General features: G+C 37.3%; 1 protein-coding gene across 1 annotated transcript in view; it reads left to right on the top strand.

The window, feature by feature from the left end:
* USH2A (usherin) overlaps positions 1 to 19,478 on the top strand; it is a 717,806-nt gene that overhangs the window by 178,007 nt on the left and 520,321 nt on the right. The window contains exons 15-18 of the mRNA XM_027612135.2: positions 5,648 to 5,806; positions 13,335 to 13,829; positions 14,852 to 15,121; positions 16,722 to 16,891. Of these exons, the coding sequence (XP_027467936.2) occupies positions 5,648 to 5,806; positions 13,335 to 13,829; positions 14,852 to 15,121; positions 16,722 to 16,891 (1,094 nt within the window). The remainder of the gene's footprint in view (positions 1 to 5,647; positions 5,807 to 13,334; positions 13,830 to 14,851; positions 15,122 to 16,721; positions 16,892 to 19,478) is intronic.

Here is a 19,478-nt window from a genome sequence, read left to right on the forward strand (position 1 = left end):
TACTGGGGATCATTCAGAGTCTGTTTCTCTCCACTGTTATTTTTATGAGTATAGTTCACTGTTTCTTTGAGTGTATTGTAATTTTATGTTGAAAACACTTAAGTTGTTAGATTTTTTTTTTGGTAAGTTGCATAGACTTAAACGGTGGAAAACGTTCTCTACTGCAGTGTACAGCTGTTGATGTCAAATCAGGTTTTCGTTTTTTTTTTTTTAATTTTTACTTACAGCCTGGCTTCTGAGGGGTCATTGCTGTGTCTGAATCAGCCAAAGATTTGGTCAGTGTCTGGGCTCAAATACTTCCAAATTATATAGCTTCTGCCAGTCAATACGTGTATGGTTTGGGGGATGTTTTCAGAGTTATAGCTATTCCCAGTTCTTCTTTGGCCTTCATTTTCCACTGGCTCTCGTGGTTTTCCCCCATACCTTCATAGTTTTCCAGCCAGCTAGGAATCTTTGGAGAGCTTATCTCAGGCCTCCCATGGCTCTATCATACCCAGGATCTCCTGGTTTATTATCTGGTAAACTCACCACTTAACCTAGCTGGGAGCATGTGCTCAGGCTAGAAAACCTGTGAGTTTTCCCTCTTGTTCCCAGTTGACTGTGCCAATTTTTGGTGGCAAAGCTATGAATTTCTGCTGCTAACCCCAGATCAAGTCAGTGCCCTATGGTACCCCAAAGCTACTGTTTTTAGTCAGCCTTACTGGTAAAACTAACACACCTGACTCTGGAACTGGTACTATGGGAACAACCTCCACAAAAAGGCCACAGACTCCTACTGTTACTACTCAGAGCTCTGCCAGTTTTCCAAGAGTAAATGTTCTCAACTTTTTCTTTGCCTGTGGTTGATTTAGAGCTCCCAGAATAGCTATTTTAATGATTTTATTCAGTTTTATATCACTAAACTCTTTATTTGCCATAATTAGAAGCACTCCTATATCCTTTTACTTTTTAAATTTTTTTATAATTTTCTAGATATTGTTTTATTTTTAATTTTATCTATGAAAGATATTTTTAAGTTGTTCTCAATACGGTCTTCTACTTGTTTCATATTAATAGTGCTTAGAGCTGCGTTCATGGCCACATCTGCCCTTGTGGTTAGGTGTGGCTATGTCACCAACTTTCTGGCTGAAACAATGTGGGCAGAAGTGATGTGTGGGAGTCCTAGGTTGTGCTCTCATAGGCACGGGGTATGCTCTCCATCTCTCCTTTTACCTTTCCTGTTGAATTGAATATGGACTTGGTGGTCATCCACCTAGGACTGTGTATACAAGGACAAACCCCTAAGGATGGCAAGACAAAAAGACAGAGGGAGTCTAGACACCTGTCCTCATAGCCACAGTGTTCACAGCCTGTCATGAAAAAGGGATACACACACATTCACTTTATGCTTAAAATAACCCTGAGAGCTAAACATTATTCTCCCTTTACTATAGAAGAGGAATGATTCAGAGAGTCCAACCAAAATTTGACTACAATCACATAATTACCCAAGTGCCTAAGCCAGGATTAAAACTCATGGCTCCCAAACAAATGGATATAGTCACAATAGGATACTATCCTTCCTTACAAGAGAATTTGGCAAATGCAAAGATCACACTTGGCAATTTTGATGAATGAATATGTGACTCTTTTCTCAGAATTCCCCTTTCAGCACACAGAAGGGTGAATTCAGGTTATTTCATGGCCAGGCTTTCATATTTATTCTCTGAGTGGTATTGAACCATCTAAGCCTTCAGGTGTATGAACATTCTCGTTTCAGAGTCAAACAGGTACTATACATTTATACTGCAAACTTGGACAAGATTGTGGTTAGAGATGGTCCTAACAAGTAATCAACTTTAAACATTTGAAAGAGCCTGTTTGTGTATTTGTGTATGTGAATGTTTGTTGCCAAGGAAATTTTCAAGTAATGCAAATCCTTTTCTATACCCTTTGGAATGGGATGGAAACATATATCTTTCTTTCAGTCATCCCAAAAGTATGTTCCTGTCTTAGAAAATAGTCTGAAGGTCAGTTTTGATTGCTTTCACTCTGAAATCTGTTGTGTTCCTGATAGCATGCAGAGTTTTAGATGTTGTCACTAATACTCACTAAAAATATTTAATTGCTATAGATTACAAGGCTCTTTGAGAGTGCTATAAATAAGACAGTTTATGAGTCTTTGTGGTTCCACCAAGAACAACAGGATGTGGAGTCCTAAATTAAAAATCACTGACAGATCAAATGTGCTGTCAGTGTTCAACCAATCCAAACGACCATGTCGAATATGGCAAATTCCTGAATTTAAAAATATAAGGTCCTCTTTGGAAATTATTCTCTTTTCCTGTGTCATTTTGAGATTGGTACTATTCTTGTCCTATATCTAACTAGGCATATAGGCAGTTAGAGTTTTAATATAACAATGCAAATTCCAAAGAAGGAGAAAAGAAAAAGGGAAGAGTGAGAGTATATCTAGTTTGAATATTTTTCTTTTAAAAATATGACATCGATATTATCTCTCTTAAGATTAGAGACATTGTATTTAGGAAGCCTATGCATAATATATGGAATTTTGTAAATTTCAAATTCAGTGCTCTTGAAATACTTTCTTAAAATGTTATTATTGGATTGTATCATGTCTTTAAAGTAGAGTGTATCCTTCACGAATGCTGATGAATTAGTAATAGCTCTTAGTTGAAAGTCTTTGCCTGGTATGTGGGATAACTTCACTTTACAACTCCATACTTCCCTACCCTACTCTTTGCCCCAGGATTCTGTATGGTCTGCATCAGCAGACTCCCTTGCCCTCTGACTTTTGGTTGGCTTCAGCTACTAGCAGGAGCCTGCCAGTCATCTGGAGGGCTGGCAGAAAGGGAAGTTGGGATATTTAACCCTCGGCTTCTTGTCACAGTGCAGGAGTGGTCTTGAGCTGGTCTTGAGCTGGTTGTATCCTGCCATGAATAGTCACAGCTCTTGCCAAATGATGCTTTTCCTACAGCCCTTTCTTTCCCTGAGTCCTGTGCCCTTTCAGCTAGGGATAGTGTGTTAGAAAAAAGCTCACATGGTGGGCCTGACCACTTATCTGTAGAAAGACCACTTACAAAGTTAGCCTTTGGCTGGCATCTGGGAACTTGGACTTTGTGAGGGTTCTCACCATCCCCAGAACAGGTAAGAGTGGCTCACTGTCTCTTTATTTTTTATTTTTTTTAAGTTTTTTTATTATGTTATGTTAATCACCATACATTACATCATTAGTTTTTGATGTCGTGTTCCATGATTCATTGTTTGCATATAACACCCAGTGCTCCATGCAACATGTGCCCTCTTTAATACCCATCACCAGGTTAACCCCTCCCCTCACCCCCCTCCCTTCTAGAACCCTCAGTTTTTTTCTCAGAGTCCATAATCTCTCATGGTTTGTCTCCCCCTTCGATTCCTCCCCTTCATTCTTCCCTTCCTGCTATCTTCTTCTTCTTTTTTTTTTTTTTAAACATATAATGTATTATTTGTTTCAGAGGTACAGGTCTGTGATTCAACAGTCTTACACAATTCACAACACTCACCATAGCACATACCCTCCCCAGTGTCTATCACCCAGCCACCCCATCCCTCCCACCCCCCACCACTCCAGCAACCCTCAGTTTGTTTCCTGAGATTAAGAATTCCTCATATCAGTGAAGTCATATGATACATGTCTTTCTCTGATTGACTTATTTCGCTCAGCATAATACCCTCCAGTTCCATCCATGTTGTTGCAAATGGTAAGATCTCATTCCTTTTGATGGCTGCATAATATTCCATTGTGTGTGTGTGTGTGTGTGTGTGTGTGTGTGTGTGTGTGTGTGTGTGTGTGTGCGCCACATCTTCTTTATCTATTCATCCGTCGATGGACATCTTGGCTCTTTCCATAGTTTGGCTCACTGTCTCTTAAATTTTGTTCAACCAAATGGTTTATGCTTAACCTTGCTTTCCTTCTGGGAATCTTGGATTTGGGGGTTATTCATGTAGACAGAGGCTGTCTACATAAACAGCACCCCCATACAAACCCTGGGCATTGAGTTTCTAATGAGCTTCCCTGGTTGGCAACATTGCACATATTTTCATAAAACATTGCCAGGGGAATTAGGCATATCCTGTAGACTGGAACCTTGAGGCTGGTTTCCCCTGGACTTACCCATGTACCTTTCCCTTTGTTGATTGTACTCTATTCTTAAGCTATAATAAATTTTAGCCACAAGTAGGACTATATGATGAGTCCTGCAAGTCTTCGAACATGGGAGTGGTCTTGAGGACCCCTAACATAAATAGTAAAGGAGCTCTACTCTTATCATACTGCAGAGTACTGCTCTATTTCTTTTGGTTTCCTTACACTCTCTGCCTATCCTTTTGAAAATAGTTTCTTTATCAAGTTCTTTATTACATTAGTTAATTTGAATGTGCTCTCTCTCCTCTTCTGAAACTCTATCACCCAGTGACTGTAAATATTTCATATAAATATTGGATAATTATTTGATCGATTCATTTCTATACATGATTTTTTAAAAGTTTCTTAACAAAAATATTAATGGTTTTTAAAGTAAAGTAACACAGAAACCTTTGATATGTTATTTAATGAAGAACTCTGAGTAGGATGTACTTGTCTAAACGGATGGAGGATTATGAATTTTGTTAAGCCAGCAGGTAATAAATAAACCGGTGGCTGATTGTCCTTAAAAAATAGACATTTTTTTTCTCCTTTACCTTTATGTATTCTGGCGGGGAGGGGGAGTCATGAGGAATGAAGGAAAAGAGGGAGACTGAGGAAAATATGGAGTGAGAAGAGACAATGTTTTCATAGTATGTACTTACATTATATAAAATATCACTAAAATAGTGAGATGAATGCTCTTATGTGCCTCATGGAAGCAATCATATTACTTCTAATAATCATTGCACTTCTAACAAGTGTGGATATATCCACATAGTACATTCAAATTATTTCTTGTTAATATTTGGACTGTTTAATATCCATGACATCCATGGGTATTTGTATCACCAACTATTATTCTTTATTTTACACTGTGCTCTGTGAAGCAAGATGAGGCATTGTGCTTAGTGGAATGGAAAATTTCTTTTTAAAAATCCAAAAATTATGTTACTTAAATTTCAAGTTTCAACATAACTTATTTATGTTAACTTTTAAAATAATTAAGTAGAAAATAAATGTTATGTATCCTTGGATACTTTCTCAAAAAAAAAAAGAAAAGAAAAGAAGAAGAAGGAGAAGGAAGAGGAGGAGGAGGAGGAGGAGGAGGAGGAGGAGGAGGAGGAGGAGAAGAAGAAGAAGAAGAAGAAGAAGAAGAAGAAGAAGAAGAAGAAGAAGAAGAAGAAGAAGAAAGAAGAAGAAGAAAAAGAAGTGCTTAGTGTAAACTTTTGTGGTCCACTCGCCAACTATGTTTATGACAGCTGCATTGATCTACAAAATTGTTTTATGCTTATAGATAAAAAGCTTTGTTTTAGAGAACTTATGATGTATACCTTCTGTTTATTAATGTCTTGGTAAACCACATGTCTTTTTGATAAAGTAATCCTGAATCAGAAAGACCTCTTTGCTGGATATCGTACTTCAGCTTACTTGTGTGCTTATTGATTGCATTTGCTAATACATGCTCCCTCTATTGTAATTTAGCTCCATCACAACAACCTCCACCCAGAGGACAAGTTCAAAGTTCTTCTGCTATCAATCTGTCCTGGAGCCCACCTGATTCTCCAAATGCCCACTGGCTTACTTACAGTTTATTCAGGGACAGTTCTGAAATCTATACAACTGAAGATCAATACCCATACAGTAAGTTTAAAGGTTGGGTAATAGAAAAATATAATATTCTGAGAATTGATATATTAGTTAAGTTCTTTGACACTGAGGATAAATGTTGTGGTTTCCTGTGTCTAGCAGAGAGTGTTTCAAGCAGAGACAGAATTACGAGTCTCACTAGCAGTCTCCTCGTAATCAAAACAATGCAATAAAAATGAGATACTTATTTGATAGTCCCTAATGCTTATCAAATTCTCAAAGATGAAAAAAAAAATCACCCTATTCAGCCAGCATTGATGAGGATGTGGAACAGTTAGAACTTACATAAACTACCGGACTATCTCTGTAAGTTCATTGGCACAACTTTTCATGCAGGATAGACTGTTAAAATGTATGAAAATCTATGTCCTTTTGTATACCATTTGACTCAGCAAATTTCCTTTAGGAAATTTATCTTAAATGAACAGTCATAAATGGGTACAAAATATGTTCCAGCCTACACTATTTGTAATAGCAAAATATTGCATAACATTCAGATATTCAAAGATCTTTCAATAAATTTTAATAGATGGCATAATAGGATCCTGATACATTGGTATGTGAATTGTAGGATGTGATTACCTATAAAATTATATTTTAGTTTATATGTTGATGAATGGAAATGCCCATGACACATTGTATAACATAATAAAAATTATAAATAATCTGAATTAAATTAAAAAATATGTAGAAATATTGGAAGACTTAAAACAAACTGAACTATAGTTTTCTCTGAGCATAAAGGTTACAGAAAATTTATCAAATATTTCTATTACATGGGTTCAGCTTTTAAAGTTCTTAGTTTAAAAATGGACTTTTAAAGAAGTGGCATCAGAGTACTAACCTTCATGCAAATAATGTAATTTTATGCACACACTGCCATTTCCACAGAGGTAGAATATAATATGAACTTAAATTGAAAGAAAGGATGTGAAAAAACTGCATCTATAACTTTTAAAAAGATTTTAAAGGAGCTTATAGAAATCAAACTATGGGGACCCATTGTCTTTAAAAAAAATACTCAGATGTTTTAGATAGTTTTCCTAAAGTCAGAATGAAGAAATAGAAATGTTTACATCCTTCCAGCTCTGTCTTATCTGATATTTGCCTCTAGCCATGTTTAGCTACAAGCTAGTTTAAGAAATTAGTTTAAAAACATTGGAATAGTGATTCTAATTCAAGTTTCCATTTTGTTCTCTTTGTTTAATACCCAATTTTCCAAATTCCAGTTTAACTTAATTAGTTAGAAGAGCGTGTAAAGTTCTGTAGAGGCACTGAAGTTCCATAATCTTCCTCAAAATGGTTAGGGAGATGACTTGTTTTAACGTAGTGATTGGATTTAAAACTTTTGCAGAGCATACATTTCTATTTTGTATGTAGTAGAGTAGGTTACATTTTGTACCTAATTCTGACTGACATGCACCTACATTATTGTGTCCACTTTCTGTTAACTCTAAATGTTTCTCCAGTATTCCAGCTCTTCTTTGAAGTTAATAGCAACTCTGAACTTCATGATGCAGATTGCAAAGGGAAACGAACATCTGTCTACATCTGCCATGTTGGCAAAGCATCCTAAAAACCTGCTACTAGAATGTTTATTTTCTTCCAAATATCAGCATGATCCAGGTGTCCTGAAACTTAAACTTTTGTGATAGGGGAAGAGAGAGTTATAAAAATATTGAAAGTGATTTTGAAGATGACTGTACCACTGGTTGGATTATTTCTGAAATTGTGAATTAGGGTCACCCCATTTTCCATTCAGCTTAATTCAATAATAAAATTAAACTTCAATTATACCCTTCAATTCCAGTGGCATGTTTTCCATAGTAATATATTGTGATCTATTTTATAGACCATTACATGAGAATACAACGCTCTGGCTCTTATTCATGATTGCACTAATACAGAATCCAAATAACAGTTTCTTACATAAATAATGTGTACTCATTCACTAATCAGACATTTATATAATCCTATTAAATGAGGTATTATTTCCTAAAACCTTATTTTTCATTAAAAAATGCCACTTCTGGCATTTCTTGACAATCACTATAATTAATGATGTGAAAATTATCTGCATGATGGCATTTGAACAGTAAGAACAATTGGTTAACGCTGTCAGAACTTTGTATCATTCTAATAATACCCTCATGTTTATTACTCTATTTCCAGTGTGTGGATAGCATGTGTAATATGAAAAGGAAACAGTACTTATATTCAGTCGGATGAACACAAATCTTTGGGTTAAATAAAGGCATTTGGAATTATAGGTGGAGAATCATTGAACTTTTCAAAGAAAATTAATAGTGTTGTCTTCTGAGAAAGTTTGATCCTTTGGTTGAGACCATTATAGAATTCCTTGTTAGAATAATAACTTTTCCTAGCTTGCCTGATGTACCATCAGGACAATGGTTTCCAACCTAAGATCATGACACACTGGTGTATTATCATCTTTAAAGGCTGCAAAGTATTTGTTACTAGTCATAGCACACAGGTAATGGTGGAATAATTTTAAAGTTTCTGAATAATAAACTTTTTAAAAATAAGCAAAATTTACATCCTCATAAGCTTGTACATAACCAGCTTTCAAAAATAGGAGAGAAAGGTATAGAGGTCAAATAAGCGCACTGCGAATTATACATAATCAGCGCCTAATATTATCTCCCCTGTAGCTCCAATCTGGTTTGCCCACAGGTGTTTTCCATATGATGGGTGTGAAGAGAACAGCCATCATAGGAAATAGCACTCATTTGATAGTGGTATAGTTTTAGGTAGTGGCCAATAAATCATATTATGTTTTCCTGCTTGAGTTTGGAACTAAAAGAGAGCTAGACCTAAGAGTCAGTAAGATGGACATGAAAAATAAAAGTCATCTTCATTACTGATAAAAGTCCATTGGAGATTAGACCCTCTCTCCTGCATGAAGACAGATTAGAAGAGAAAAAACAAATCAATGGGCTGATCTGAGCATGCTCTGTTTCCCCCTTTCTCCCCAAATTCATGGGAAGCCATGAGTAGAGAAATAGTCCTGACATGTTCACTCTAAAAAAATCCTATCACAGAGAACCTAGAGGATGAATACTTCTACACCTGGCCATTGCTTGCATAGCCTAAAGACGTTAACATAGTTTAGGGTTTTAGATGACGATACATCCTAGTGAACCCTGGGACTTCATTTCTACCTTTAATATTATTATCATTTGTTACTCTATTCTACATCAAGGGATCGATGTAACAAGTGGTAAGATGGTTCAGTTTCTCTGAGAGAAACAAACAGTAAATAAAGGGAAGGGATAAGAAACACAATAGAAGAGTTGAGGACAAGCAACTGTTTCTATAAAGCTCTTATTATTTTTTCCTAGAAAAATCAATCAGACATATATGGAAAAGTCATTCCTTCATTTATTCAGTAAATTTTTTTCTTTTTTTTTATTATGTCATGTTAATCACCATACATTACATCATTAGTTTCTGATGTAGAGTTCCATGATTCATTGTTTGGGTATAACACCCAGTGGTCTGCGTTCAGTACGTGCCCTCTTTAATACCCATCACCAGGCTAACCCATCCCCCCACCCCCCTCCCCTCTGGAACATTTATTCAGTAAAATTTTATTCAGTGTTTACTCCAGATCAGGAACTGTATGAGTCACTAGAAGCACAAAGATGGAAGGAGCAGTTCTTGTTATTGAGAGGGGAGATAAAAAAAAGACAAAGTTATAATATATATTAAATGTTGAGTTAGAGTAGACTTGGAGTATTAGGAAAGTACTGGGAGGAGGAGAGGAAGCCATGCCTGTGGTGGCAGAGAGGGAGACTGAGAATCATTGAAAGTTTCACAATAAGGAGGTGATGTGTGAGCTGGATTAGCCAGGTACTGCAGTGAAGGAAGAACGATTTTCCTGGAAGAAACTGTATGTGAACAGGCATGAAGGGAAGGTGTATGAGAAAATAAGGTACATTCAGCAAACCTGAGCAGGTCCAGGTAGCTTTCATGGGTGGTATACTAGGGAAATACTACAAACCATAGTGGGTACCAGCCGAGATCATGAATTAGAGCCGAGGCGAGAATTCTGAATGTTGTCCTGAATGTGCAGAAGTTTGTGGTAGGGGGCGCCTGGGTGGCTCAGTCGGTTAAGCATCTGCCTTTGGCTCAGGTCATGATCCCGGGGTCCTGGGATAGAGCCCTGCATGGGGCTCCCTATTCAGCGGGGAGCCTGCTTTTCCCTCTCCCTCTGCTTACTGTTCCCCCTGCTTGTGCTCTCTCTCCCTGTCAAATAAATAAATAAAATCTTAAAAAAAAGAAGTTTGTGTAGGAGAACAATTTTTCCAAGCTCATAGTTAAAGATAGAGATAATTCTTATCCTAACTTAGGAGTATGACCTGCTCTAGATAAGTTCTTTTAACCCAAGTCATTTTGTTGTTGTTGTTATGATAAAATTAAGGGGAATTCTATTTACACCCTTTCAATTACTTTTATTTAGTTCACACTATATGTTGTTTATACAGTGTTTTTAACCAAATATATGTTGCCATCTCAATTCTATAATTACTCTAGTTACTTGCTAAATAGACTCCTCTTGTAGATTTTGATCTATAGGGATTATATTCCATTTCTCAAATGCTATAAGCATCAAGTACATACTGAACTTCTCTTAATTATCATCAGGTTATGTATCTTCCAACTTCCAGTTTAAGCGTGTGCCATTCTCTTGGAATATTTAAGCACTGATATTTATTTTGCCTTGTAGGTTTGGCTTTTGACACGTTAAATAGAATATTTTCCACCGGTTTGCAAACCTTCAATGATTTTTTTCAAATGTTTTAAATATTTTAAACTGTCTCATGTGGAGTGCAGAAAACTTTAACTTAATAAGTATTTATTGAATTTACTGTTATATGCCAGAAATGTATGTAATAGTAACCACACCCTAGCTATTATAGAGAGGCAATTTCCCTTATTGTTTAATTATGATCACGATACTCAGTTATGAGCAACAAGTATGATGTTCAGGTAATACATTGAAAACCAATGTAGTAGTCCTTTGACTAATTGATAGAATGAAACTACTTAGCAACTACTATCAATATATCAAAAGCAAATTTTTCCAGTGGAGGATATCACTTTTTCTGAAGAAGCATAGTAAATGTCATTCATCAAATCTTTCTGGTGGAGGATATCACTTTTTTTAAAGAGGCATAGTAAATTTTATATATCAGCTTCACTGATTGATTCAACAAATTTTTATTGAGCTTCTACTCTGTTACCAATACGGTGGCAAGTAAGGAGAACATGGTTGGTCCTGGCTTCCCAGGGTGATAAGTCTAGTGTCAAGGAAAGACAATTCATCAAACTATTAAAATACAATGTGAGAATGGTTGTGTTAAGGGATATATATATGTGTGTGTGTGTGTGTGTGTGTGTGTGTGTGTGTGTCTGTGTCTGTGTATTATATATACTAACGTGTGTGTGTATCTATATTTCTATTTCTCTATCATCTATATCTATATACATGATGCTAATGGGAGATTATGGGTAGTTTTCTTTCTTCTACATCCAGGAAAACCTGAAATCTCATAATATTCTCCCACTCCTACCTCACTTAAGCATGCTCAGTACATTTTTAAAAAACTGAATACCAACTCTCCTCTGCCCTGAAACCATTTCAGTTTTGGATTGCCGGAAAGGGAAGGGATTAGGAGAATATGAATCTGGATTTTCCCAGATTACTTACGTTCTCTGGTTTGATTTTATAATAGAAAATTTCACTAATTTGGGAAATAAGAATTAGATATCAATGGGAATACTTTTTTGTTATTTGATACTAAGCATACTTGGAAATAAATTAATCAGTGCAGGGGTGCCTGGGTGGCTCAGTCAGTTGAGCGTCTGCCTTCAGCTCAGGTCATGATCCTAGGGTCCTGGGATCCAGCCCCACATGGGGCGCCCTGCTCGGCGGGAAGCCTGCTTCTCCCCCTCCCTCTGCCCTTCGCCCTGCTCGTGCCTGCCCCCTCTCTCTCTAATAAATAAGTAAAATCTTTTAAAAAAGAAATTAATTAGTGCATATGGTTATTACCATCAGCATCTCCAAAGAGGAATCTCATGCTCTGTTTGTGCAATAATTTGTCTAAGTGATTTTGTTTTTGGTATAGATCTTTTTCATATAAAAATGTTATATCCCATTAACGAAGCTTAAAATAATTTTTTTAAGCCTCACAATTGCAGCATTCTAGTATGATGACTAACTTCACTTTGGAAAATTTCTGGAGTAGTATATACTCCCAGTTTATTTTTCATAATAATACTCAAATACACATGTGCTACATGGCCTTCATCACTATGTTTTTAAATAATTATGTGATATTGGAATTCTATTAATGTATCATAGAAACATTAAAATATTGTAACCCATTAAATTCCATTTTAACTTACTTCAACATTTCCTATTATATATCACACATCCATACTTTTATATGCTTCCTGATGAAATGTTCCCCCAAAATTGGATTAAGGACCAAGGTCTCATAAAATATATTTTAACATATGCTAGTATATGGTATAGGTTTATTGCCTCTCAGTTTCAGCCCTGCTCTTCACTACCTGCTTTGTGACAGTGAGGCTGGAACCTGTAAATAGTTCTCCTTGGCCAGGTGGGCCATTGTAAGGGTCACAGTCCTGCAATACACTTCCTGTCCCCTTAGAGAACAGGAAGCTCCACGCACTCGCCTAACCATGTCCACTCCTTAGCTTTTTAGCCCTTTAAAAAACCCAGACTTCTCCTGTGTCAATTCTCCACTGATGATAACAAATGTCTCCAAAATTTTGTAGTTTAAAACAACAAACATTTATAATTTCACAGTTTCTATGGGTCAGAAACTCAGGAGAGGTTCCAGTCAGGATATTGGCCAGGTGACAAATGTTCCTTGTGGCAGCAGTTGGACAACCCTTGGTCCAGGGCAATATTGTTTAACAAGCAAACAGGTTACATAGAAGAGAATGCTATTTCTGTTTCAGAGAACTGCCAGGAATTTCTCTTATATCTTCTGTAAAAAAGGCAACTATATTATAGAAAGAACAAGAGTTTAAACAACCTTCTAGGGGTGCCCGGGTGGCTCAGTCGTTAAGCGTCTGCCTTTGGCTCAGGTCATGATCCCAGGGTCCTGGGATTGAGCCCCGCATCAGGCTCCCTGCTCGGTGGAAAGCCTGCCTCTCCCTCTCCCGCTCCCCCTCCTTACGTTCCCTCTCTCACTGTCTCTCTCTCTCTGTCAAATAAATAAATAAAATCTTTAAAAAAAAAAAAACCCTTCTAAATAGTTTTCATGACAAGAGGCACTTTTCTTATGTTATACTGCACAGTAAAAGCAATCAGAATTCGTTTTCAGTTTTAAATATATGAACCATTCTCTTACTCAAAAGAGCAGATTGTATAGTTTATGTGATTAAGTTATATAAATAGGAAAACAATTAGAAATGATTCCTTACCAATCTGTGAAATGTAACACTTTTCTTCTTTTAATTTCAGATATTCAGTACTTCTTAGATACTGACCTGTCACCATATACTTCCTATTCCTATTACATCGAGACGGCCAGTGTGCATGGTTCAACAAGGAGTGAGTCTGTCACTTATAAGACGAAACCAGGGGTCCCAGAAGGAAACTTGAACTTACATTATATCCTTCCTATTAGCTCAGACTCTGTGACACTTGCCTGGACTGCACCTTCAAATCGTTCTGGTCCTATAGAAAAATATATTTTATCCTGTGCTCCTTCAAGTGGCAATGAGCCATGTGTTTCTTATGAAGGTTATGAAACCTCCACTACCATCAGGAATCTGGTTCCATTCACCAAGTACCATTTTTCTGTACAGGCGTGTACTAGTGGGGGTTGTTTACACAGCTCACCCCTTACAGTGATCACAGCCCAGGCACCTCCCCAAAGGCTGGGTCCACCTGAGGTGCGGAAGATTGGTTCCACAGAACTTCATGTAGAATGGTCTCCTCCAATGGAACCAAATGGTAAGAATTCAGGGCTTAGATTTCCCTTTCTTGAGCAAAACATGAATGAGAATCTAGGCATTTGGAATTGGGCAATAAGAATCTGGCAACTGTATTCATTTTTGTAACAGTAGGATATAATAATTGAGAATTTCTAAAGATATCAGATGCTATTTGTACTGGTTAGTAGAACAAGTATATTTCTTTAATCTAATAACAAATTCCATTCATTTAAATTGCCCCTTAAAAGGCTAATATTATCTTTGCTCTTAATGACATCTGTCACAACAAAAATGATGTTTCTAATTTGAAACTCACTTATGAAATGCATTATATTTGACTGTGTCACAAGTTAGGGCACCCATAAGCAGTAAATTTTCTCTTTTAAGCAAGAAAAGGATATAAAATAATACAAAAAATATGTATATAGGCTAGCAGACTCCATTAAGTTAATTTTTTGTCTTCATACAATTGAACCCTTGGTTATATAGGCCAGACACAAATTCATAGATTTTTAGTAATTAATATCATGTACGTACGATGGTAAAACCTTTTCTCTTAGACTTTTAAAGTTATTTAAGAAGACTAGGTAGAAATCAAGTTTGATAGTCTAGTATTTATATAAACAGGGCTTGTGTTAAACAGATAATAAAATACCCATATTTGAAAGATATAAATTGGAGGTGCAATGATCAAATCTGCCCCCGCAAATGCAATTCTTAGTAGAAATTATGATCATTCATTTTCAAAGGGATTGAATTTACCTGTAATAAGTTAAAGCTATTTTGTGTTTATGCATTCCCTTTTGGTTTGTTTTTCCCATGAATATGCTTTTCAGCAGTATTTCATACATTCATCTGTCCATCAGTTTGTTGTGTTTTATAAATCCCATCATCTAGATTACTGAAGAAATGGACAGGTAATCTAGTCAGAAGAATAATGCAAAGCTGGTACTGTTTAGCCGGCCTAACCCCGCCTCACCCCCAAAACTGTCTGTCTGTCTGTCTGATGAGTCCTCCTGGTTCACTGTTTCATTTTTCTAGGAATAATTATAAGATATGAACTCTACATGAAGAGAATGAAATCTGATGGAGAAAACCCATCAGCAGAAAGTCAAGTTTTTCAGAGCAGTGGCTGGCTCAGTCCTCACCCACTTGCAGAATCAGCCAACGAAAATGCATTAAAACCTCCTCAAACAGCCACAACCATCACTGCCTTGGAGCCATACACCAAGTATGAGTTTCGAGTCTTAGCTGTGAACATGGCTGGCAGTGTGTCTTCAGCCTGGACTTCAGAAAGAACGGGAGAATCAGGTGAAGAAAAATGTTTTGAACTCTACTTTGAAGATTCCCAAATGAAAATACTGCCCCAAGTGAAAGTCAACAGAACTAAAGTAACTTTGAAAAGCAAGAATTATAAATTTATATAGGCCAAGGAAACATTTAACATATCTGTTGGTTATGTAAATATCTCAAGGTCACAAAGCACTTGCAGTAGGTTTTAGGGGAAAAAAAATGCTTGAGCTATTACTTCAAGAGGGAAAAATAACTTAACTATATAGTTACAGTCTTTGGGGAATGTTTGCCAAAAATAGTAATTGGTTTCCATTCCTGAAGTGGGTTGGCTGTATGTCCTATCTTGCTCCAAATTCAGCACGATTTATGTTCAATGAAAGAGATAACTGTACCAATTTCACAAATCTCATTTTGTTTTTATTTCTCTCTCCAAAGCAAATAGTGTAGGTACTAGATGATACCTAATGATAGAATCCTGGATATCACTATCTGTAATTCACAAATGTGCTTATAAGCAGTTGGCAATATGGTAAGGAAGGAGAGTAAAATTTTTAATTTTCTTAAGATATCTTCACTACAGCAAATGAGATATTTTTAAACCCCCCCTCACTCTTTACATTAAAAACACTTCAAATATTATGAGCCTTTAACCAAAAAAAGACGCTTTTGTTCTGCTTTGAATCTATGGGTATTCAGAGAAACCCAAGTCCTGATTTAAATTGGATCTGTTAGGACTGTGGGAGGATAAGGGTAGCTTTAAGTTGATGTCCAAGGGAATCATTTCATGAATAAAATGTGCATTGTGCTTGAGCATCTCTTAATGACTACCAGCCATCTTGGACAAATAATAGTGCCATGATAGCACAAGTGATGAGCCATGGCATTCTGGAAGGGGAAAATCAAGGTCAGAAATGAAAAGTAATGGGTGAAACTGCAATGCTGGACCCTCATAATCTTATGGGTCACTGGCTACTGAACGTGTGATGAGGTCCTTTGATAATACACCTTTGGTTAGCACATTTAAAATCCATATTAAGATCTCAAGGATGGCAGGGGGAGAATGTATGCGTGTATGTACTCTGAACATTTCAATCAAGATTTATTGAAAACTTTAAAAATTTCTTTGGGGTTATTTAGAACATTTTAGATTTACCTCTTTCTGAGGAGTAATAGTCTCCAAGCTCTATCGGCGTGGCTCAGTGAAGTACATCTGTACATCAGAAATCCAATATGTCATTATGCATTGTTCTGAACTTTGTGGACTAAGATTCAGTTTTGATGACTTCTCCTTTCAAATGCTTCATAAGACCTGTGGTTTCCAACCCCAAATAATCTACTAGTTATCTTGATGAACACAAGCAAATTCTTAAATGATTTTTCTTTTGTAAATGGAAAATATCTTTGCTGGGAATATAAGGGTGGAGAATATCCTTGCAGAGAACAACAACAACTACAAAAGGGAAGTAGCTTTTCTAAACACCAGTATATCCTTTGATGTTTAGAAATCGGATTATGTAAGGAACGGGGTTATGTGAGAAACTAGGATAGGTGTATGAATTCCATCTGGAAACCTGGAGGTACAACGTTCATTGTCTGCTTGTGTTACTGTCATTGACAGTACCTGCATTCATGAGCCCTCCTTCCGTCTTCCCGCTCTCACCACACTCCCTCAATGTGTCCTGGGAGAAGCCAGCAGAGAATGTAACAAGAGGAGAAGTTGTGGGCTATAAGATCAATATGGTTTCTGAACAGTCACCTTGGCAATCTCTTCCGGCTGCGTTGTCACAGGTACTAGTATTTTAGAATTGAATTGTCTTCCTTTTGACATTTTCTGATTTTGCAGAACTCTATGACCAAATTCTCCCTTACGTATTCCTTACCTGTGGTGTTTGTTTCTTAATATAAAACCATGCACATGAGGCACTGTATATTTCTATCACTTATTTTTCTAATACAAACATGTATTAAAACAAAATAGGTATGATTTTGTTTAATAAAATCTGCTTTCTACACTTAACATCTATCCTTAAATATCTTGTAAGGAGCTGACTTTCAGTAGCTGTGCACTGTCATGTTATTTGGGCATACAGTCATGCATTCAACCAACCCACAGTCAGTTGGTATTTATATTGTATTAATTCTTTTGGAAATATAAGTAACATTGATAACAATGCCTTCTATGGACATTTTGCATATTTCTATTTCCTAAGAGAAGAGAATTCTGAGGAATGGTTTTATCACAGCTTATAGCAAAGGTTAACATGGTCAAGGTTTGGGATATACAGTGACATATTGCCTTCTAGTAATGAGAATAATAATCATAGCTAACTTAGAAAGGCTTTATTGTGTACATGGACTAAGTCATTTGATATGTATATAATAATCCTGGAAGGGGAGAGGCTCTTGTTTCCCTCCAGTTTACGGTGTGGTCAATATACTCCATTAGCCTATTTTACTAGCATGGGGGTGGCCAATGACAGAGGTGGCTGATGTTAACTGGACAAGTCATTCTGTGTACTTGGCTGTTTAGCACCTCTTTTGAGGAAGACGCTCTTTCGTGGACATTAGCACGATATAAAGAGATCCTCACACATAACCATCTCTCCCGTGGGCCTATCCACATTCTTCTTTCCCACACTTCCTGGTTCCTGATCTTCCAGGCTTTTTTTTTTTTTTCCATGCCCATGACCAATACATTCAGGTCACTGCCATATAGTTCAGATGTGTTCTGCCTTTGGACTCTTCCCTTATCCACACAAAATGGATGGCCAGGTGCACTGCCTAAAGTGCTGCCCATTGAGCAGATTTCTTCTTACTGCTGGTTTTTAGGGCCATCCCTGAATGGGGTTATAGGGCATCTGTCACCCATTTTTGACTTGCAACCGCATACTAAGACAGCCCATCTGTGAACCCAACCACATTTTTCTACACTGTCAGCTCTTGAGGAACGTCCAAGAAGTCATAGGTATGAGCTGAGATTGAGCCATCAGTGTACAAATGGTAGGTGACATGGGGGTCCAGACAACCTGCTTGCACAGCGTATTATTCCTGACTCTGCTCATGCCTGTTACAAGACATCCCCTTCCATTTTACAATGAATTTCTGTTGGACCAACTTGGCCTTAAGACATACCATGTCTGACAGAACTCAGCTCATGAGGGGTAGCTCTGGCTGCATGACCATTTGATGTTGATAGTCAGATTTTCTGCTTTTACCAAGGCCCACTAGCATGCTAGGGGCTGTCTAGCAGATGGTGTTTAATTTCCATTGTGTGATATGACCTTGCTCCACATCCTGTGAGTGTACCTTGTGATTCTCTTATTGAGGGCTTGCCATAAATGTCTCACATACCACAGGATCTGATAGGCTTTATGTCCCAAGTTGCTTGGCTGCTTGCAACACAGCCTTGACCTGCTGAAGAATCCTCTCCAGCCCTAGGGTACACTCAGAGCTGGCAGTACTCCATAGTATTCAGTAACTTGGTCAGAATAGTATTCCCAGATGTGGAATATACTCTCTTCAGAATGTAAGAAGTCCTGCCAGACATTCTGTTTCTTTCCTACTAGTGGTAAGGGCAAGATGCAATAATTTGACCTTTACTTTGAAAGGGATGACCTAGCATGTCTCAGGCTACTGGACCCCTAAAAATTTTACTGATGTGGCAGACCCTTAATTTTAAAAAACTTGATCTCTCATTCTTTGGAGCATATAGTACTTACCAAGACCTCTGTATATCTGCCATGTCTTGCTTCTCTGATTTATTTAATAGGATGTTATTAATTTGGAGAACCAATACTGCCAAGGTGGTTTTCACAGTTTGCCTTGAGTTGATGACCTTCTGATCTTGTCTTTCTTCAATGCATTAATAGCACCCAGCAGCAAGAGCTACTTGATTCCACAGTCCTAAAAATTACTACTTTCCCTAAAGTAGTCCATATAATTTCCAGTTCCGCCAAACCAGTGAACTTCCTTCTACTGGTAAATCATCCAGTTCACCACTAATGAGTTTAAGAATTGCACCACTAGTGTATGCTAGGGGCCATCAGTACTCCACCCACTACCTGTGTTGAGGTTCTCTTTGGCAGCCAGCTGGTTGGTGATCCAACTCCAAAATATCATTTGAGAGTCTCCTTCCTAGGGCACTCCTGCTGTTACTTAGGTCAGGTTCTCTGGGAAACAGATGCTGTGGAGAGGATTGAGTACATGTTTATTGGGGAGTGCTCTCAGAAACAACACATGGAAAGTAGTAAGAGTTGCAGGGTTGAGAAGAATAAGAAGCTGAATTGTGATGCAGTAACAAAAGGGTCTAAGCTGATCCTGTGGGTAGTTCTGGAGCTGAAATGACACTATCAGGTTGTCCTAAAGAAGTCAAGGA

This window comes from Zalophus californianus, chromosome 10, assembly GCF_009762305.2.
Source record: "Zalophus californianus isolate mZalCal1 chromosome 10, mZalCal1.pri.v2, whole genome shotgun sequence".
Lineage (NCBI taxonomy): Eukaryota > Metazoa > Chordata > Mammalia > Carnivora > Otariidae > Zalophus > Zalophus californianus.